The 6000-nt window shown below is 43.1% G+C and overlaps 1 protein-coding gene across 1 annotated transcript in view; it reads left to right on the top strand.

The window, feature by feature from the left end:
• Nucleotides 1-1735: 1735 nt before the first annotated feature.
• Nucleotides 1736-6000, top strand: part of SLF1 (SMC5-SMC6 complex localization factor 1) — a gene marked incomplete at its 3' end in the record, with an annotated part of 38612 nt that continues 34347 nt past the window's right edge. The window contains exons 1-4 of the mRNA XM_080362179.1: nucleotides 1736-1812; nucleotides 2389-2502; nucleotides 3075-3150; nucleotides 5476-5719. Coding sequence (XP_080218305.1) covers nucleotides 2389-2502; nucleotides 3075-3150; nucleotides 5476-5719 — 434 coding nt within the window. The 5' untranslated portion in view covers nucleotides 1736-1812. The remainder of the gene's footprint in view (nucleotides 1813-2388; nucleotides 2503-3074; nucleotides 3151-5475; nucleotides 5720-6000) is intronic.

The following is a 6000-nucleotide window of genomic DNA, read 5'->3' as shown; positions in this document are numbered from 1 at the left end:
TGTAAGCAATTCATGTAGCCATTTAAAACTGAATATTCAAGTAGATGTTTAAAGATTTTGCAGTGCCACATATAAAAAAAAACTAAGAAGTTGTTAATGATTACTACCTCATTCTTGCATACAAAAATACAGCTGCAACGTTAAGGAAACAGAAAATGGGAGAAAGTTCAGCAAGCATTAAGCGTACCAGAAAACTTTATAAACCGCAACACAAGGCCCACGTGAGGCCCAGCAGAACTGTTTTTCCCTTTTGATATCTGGGAAACATGGACAGATTTAAAACCAAGGGTCCAATGTGCTGCCAGATTTTACATGTCTGAAGGTAGGTGGTTTTCGTTTTCTTTCCACAGGAATACCTATGTCTGCATTGCTTCTGTTGATCTGAGCTGCAGTGACAAATGTTCAGCACTTGTGAAAGTTCTGCCATACGTTTCTCAGTTTACAGGTTCTATATATGAAACAGCTACCTCAATTAGTATGAAGAGACTTGTCCACTACCATATAAGAATTTCAGGGAAGGGGTGAGAGCAGCATTCAGTTCTCTAAGGAGGGAATTCAATTTATCTTTTCCTTTTTTTGAGTCTGGATGTGTGCCTTCTACTCTCCAACTACAAACCTAAATTTATTCATTATAAAGCACTTAACAGATTTCTCATGTGCTATCCATTCAGTGCATAACATGGCACAGGAATCGAGTCAATGTCACCTCTTAAATACACTGGGAACCAAAATAAAGTTTCACAATCAATCATAATCTTGGCCATTTGACATCCTTAAATTCTAAATTGAGTGCTTGAGACACAATCTGAACTTTTTTTTTTGACCTTTTCATGTTGCTTTCCAGTTTTAAAAAATGAAACACTGATTTCCATAATGAGGAGTCAGTACCAACTTGAGCAACCCTTCGCCAAAATATGTGGCTGAGAGAGTTGGGTTGTTCAGCTGAAGAGAAGCTCCTGGGAGACCTTACTGCAGCCCTTCTGGACCTAAAAGGGGCCAAGAAGAAAGATGGGACAGACTTTTGAGCAGGGGTTGTTGTGACAGGACAAGGGGTGATGGTTTTAAAGTAAAGGAGGGAGATTCAGACTGGACATGAGGAAGGAATTGTTGTCCTGAGGGTGGTGAGAGCCTGTGCCAGGTACCCAGAGAGGTGGTGGATGAACCATCCCTGGAGACATCCCAGGCCAGGCTGGACGGGGCTCTGAGCGCCCTGAGCTGGTGCAGATGTCCCTGCTCGTGGCAGGGGGGACTGGGGGAGCTGGGAAGGTCCTGCCAGCACAAACTATCCCGTGATTTGTGATTATCTGGCTGAAGCGGCTCCTGCCCGTCTCCCCTGAGGATCAGCCATCATGTGGCACCAGACACTCTGAAAGTTTCTCTGAGGTAACTGTGAAAAGGATCAGAAATCCCTGGTCCCTCTCACAGACGTTCCAGAGGGAAAACACCCCAGCCCGCGCCCACTCCCAACTCCGCCCGGTTCCTGCCAGCGCGGCCCCTTCCGTGCCCAGCCCGCACCCCCACCAGCCGCTTCCCGCTCTTTTCAACTCAGCTGAGCCACACAAACGCTGGTTTTTGGACACTGAGGCGGCGCCAGCTCGTTCCCCAGCCCGCCCTCCACCACACTCCCCCCGCCCGGGAGCGAAGCCGCCCCTGCCCGCCCAGCGCTGAGGCGCGAAGCCGCCCAGGAGCGGCCCCGTCACCGCCCAGGAAGCCTCGGAACTGCGCAACACCCGAGGCGGCTGCAGGAACGCCGGCGCTGCGCGGCGGGTCCCAGCGGGCCCTCCCGAGACCCGTCCCGCTCGGCGCCGCACGGTGAGGGGAGGGGAGGCGAAGGGCAGCCCCGCCGGGGACACTTACCCGGCCGGGCTCCCCCCCGGGCTCCGCGCCGAACGGCCCCGGCGACCGCGGAGCGTCAGTGACAACGGCCCGGAACGGCCGCGCCGACACATCCGGGGGCGGGGCGGGGGAAGGCGGGAACGCGCCGGGGGTCGCAGCGCGGCCCGGGGGGGAAGCGGCTCCTTCCGCCGCCCTCATGGCGTGTGTACGTGAGAGGGGACCGCGGTTCGATTCCCCGCAGCTCCCGCCCGGGACCCGCGGAAGGGAAGCGGCTTTCCCTCACGGGGAGTCCCCCCGTAGCCGCTGAGGGGCTCGGTCCTTCAGGCTGGGGTTGGAGGGGTCTCTGTCCCACCCCGTTGCCGCGGGACAGTGACGGGTGACAGCGTGAGGTGACACGGGGGGTGCGGGTGGGTCGTTCTTCCCCGTGTGTTTTCCCTTTTTATCGCGAAAACAAGCAGGAAGCACTATGAACTTCACTCAAGCACCTCGCGATGTGTGTTTTGTATGTTAATGTTTCCGTTTTGTTTGTGGTTTCCTTTTTATTTTTAACAGATGGCTAGTCACAGCCGCAAGCGGATAATCCAATTAACTGGATTTAAAAAACAAGAGAAAAAGGCGCTGCTCAAATGGCTGTTGAAACTGGACTGTGTTTTTCTAGATAATAAGGTATTGCTTGCCATTTTTAAGTAATCGAACATACATCTCTCTAAGTTTCACTTCATATTTCAGTTGTATTACAAACACACTTTTTGTATCGTGAGAAATCATAGACCGTGAAATGCATTTTATATCAGTGTTAGCCCGCTAAATCCAGTGTTTGTCTATCATCTCAAGTCCTGAAAAGTCATGTAGTTTCTATGGAAATGTTTTATTGTTTTTTTAATGGTAATATTGAATTAAAAGGGAAGTCTCTAGTAGGTTGATCAGGTTAAATTTGATTAAAAAATCTTTTTAAGACTGTGACTGACATTTAGACTCTTTAAATGTTAACAGTTCAGAAGACATCTACTTTGTTTCAGTCGTTTGTGTAGCATTTTTTTCATGTTCTTAATCTCTCTTGAATTCTTCTAATGAACAGATGCTCCTTACTACCTGATGCTTAGCACAGAAAGAAAAAAATGTGAGGCTTAAAATAAAAGACTGTGTGGTATTTCAGAGTTATGTATAAATGCCCAAGGAGGTTAAACTATTTCCAATGACACAAGCATATATTGTTTGTTTGGTTGTTTGTTTTTTAGAAATACAGAAATTGTACGCATCTTATAGCAAAAAAGCTGTGCAAGAGTGAAAAGTTCTTAGCTGCCTGTGCTGCTGGTAAGTAAAAGGTTTGCTGTAAAATTTCATAGGATCACAATATAAAAATAGACATGACCCTTAAAAGGTTTCTAGTTCTATGTTTTCATTTCATCAATGGATTGTATGGCAAACCCTCATTCTTCTTGTTCCATGAACCTTGATTTTTAACATAGTATTAAGTTCTAGTTCTTGGTTTGGATTTTTTTCCTAAATTGTATTCCTGGTATCTTCCTTTGTTTAGTCTGCGTCTGTTCCCAAACAGAAAACCTTGTTATACGTTAGTTAGATCATGAACTCTACTCAAATGATATGGGTGCTTCAAAACATTTCACTTGAAAAGGGCGCAGAGAAAGTATGGACACCTGTAGTCACCATGGATTTTTAACACCAAATTCACTCACAGCGTTCCCTGGTAAAGGTTGCTATCTGCAAATTCCTGTTTATGCAGCAATTCTGGCATAGGGCTCTGGTCTTTCCTATAGCTTTTCTTTTACCTGAGGCCTGATGCTGAAATCTGTCCAGAAGCAACTAAAATGCTTTTAGAATGACAATCCTGTATTTTAAGATTTCTTTATACGCAGATTACATGGAAGGATTTTATGATGAGTTTGGAAAATCTTGTGCAGTTAACTAGGTTTCACAATACCAATCTGTTAACTGGTCAAGTATGATCTTGATTTCCCTATATCATATTATACCAAAGTGCTAAAGCAATTTTTAGGGTGGATAAACTTAAACCTAAGAGATAACAGACAGAAGTAACTAAACATAGGATTGGGTTTAAAGACACAAGTAAATTTCTTTATTTCGTATTGGTACTTACAGACTGTATTAGAAGGCATTTTCAATCATCTATTGCTGCTAGAATTTAGGGTGGGTGTACATATATATATAAGTATATATATATGTGTACATACACAGATGATTCCTTGTACTGATGTAAAATGCTGATTGTTCTCTAGTCAGAAAGGAAATAGAAGAAAAGTTTCCATGATGGAAACAAAATGCAGATAGATTTGTGGAACAGCAATTAATCTTAAATGTTATAAACCTTTGAATTAATATTTTCTTACCTCGCAGGATTTAAAACATCTGAAGATGTTTTCTTGAACTGGGTGGAAATGATATATGTAGTGTCCACATGGCAACCAAAACCCTCTGATGTTTCTATACTTGCAAATCTTCCCCAATATCATGTATTACTTTAATCCTGGAAGAGGTACTGTTTTTGTATAATCATTGCCCTTGATGGCAGAGAGAGCATGTTAATTCCTACAGCACTTTTTTCCCAAGTAAGACTAAAATGTCATTTTTAAACCCACTTAGAACTCCCTAGAGGTGAAAGGAATACTAAAGAGGATGCCAGTCTTGGCCTGCTTAGCTGACAGAAGTTTTGAGACGGAAACTTTGAAACTAAAGTGATTTTAACATCTAGGTTGTGCACGGCGTACCTTTTCCAGTCGTAAGTCTACTGGTACCTGTGCCGGTTTGTGTGGAAGTACCATCTGTGCTCCTGCACTGAGACGTTTTGCCAGTCAACCCTGCTGTTCTGCGAAACCAATTAGTTTCACACAATTCCAGTCAATTGCTCTTACAGTGTCTTCTGTAGGTAGTGTTTCAATACAGGAGCAGGGTACTAACCACGGCTCTTGACCTGAACCTGTAAGAAGAGAGAGACAGAGAAAAAGGGGAAGATCATTACGTACCGTATCAAAAGCATACATGCGGAAGATGAAAGAGGAGAGGCGGAGGAGGTGGAGCCAAGGGATGAGAGAAAAAGATGTCAAAAGAAGAAAGGGGAAAGACAAAAGTCTAAAACTGTATCCCCCTAATATTGGTATTCACTACACTCACACTGCAAGTAATGTTAAGAACATAGAAGCAGCTTACTTACTAAAACCTTCCTTCTTCTTTTTAATCATTGGTGGTAAAATATTTATCATGTTTACTGTGTTTTAGTACGTTTGTAGAAGTGTCAAATTACATTAAAACAAAGAGTTAAGTAACGTTCTTTGGAAGTCATAAGGACAAAATCTGCAAAGCCGGAAATTCCAGATTTTTGAGGAGATAGATAGACAAGTATTTTATCTAGGAAGGGTAAAAAGGTACTTAATCGTTAAAAGAAAACAAAACGATCATTTTCAGTGGCATTATGGGATTTCTGATTTTGAAGTGTGAAGAAGAGAACTCTTGTGGTAGGCAGAAGTTTTTTAAATGGTACTTACAGTTCTGGCTTTTATTTGCACAAGAAAGGTTGAAGTTTATTATATATTAGATCTTCAGCTGATTGCCGTTTGTCTGCACAGAAAATCTTTTGTGGTTGACAGTTCATTTGCTTTTTAGGAAAGTGGATACTAACTAAGGAGTACATAATTAATAGTGCCGAAAGTGGCAGATGGCTTGATGAAACAACGTATGAATGGGGATATGAAATTGAAAAAGACACCCATTATTCACCTCAAATGCAATCTGCACCTAAAAGATGGCGTGAAGAATTGACACTCTCTGGTGCTCCAGGGGCCTTCCACAGATGGAAAGTTGTCCTCCCTGTTAAGGAAGGTGACAAACGAATGGCATCCATTAGAAGGTAGGAGGATATGTCTTAAAGATTAAATAATGAACGATGGTACACTTATTGTGTGGTTGACCACATTTTTGTTCTTCCATCTCACTTCATTTGGTCCTTAACAACCTCTGGCTCTTCAAACTCTTATTTGTTTTCAATAATATACGTCCATACTTTTTATAACCGCTTTTCTTGCTTTCTTTTAGTATACAGTCAAAAATAACACACATTCTCATACACTTTCATTTTAGCTGCTTCCAGAAACTTTATTCATGAGACAAGAAACAAGGGCTTACATTTTT

This window comes from Nesoenas mayeri, assembly GCF_963082525.1.
Source record: "Nesoenas mayeri genome assembly, chromosome: Z".
Classification (NCBI taxonomy): Eukaryota; Metazoa; Chordata; class Aves; order Columbiformes; family Columbidae; genus Nesoenas; species Nesoenas mayeri.
This window is presented reverse-complemented; position numbering and strand designations above follow the sequence as displayed.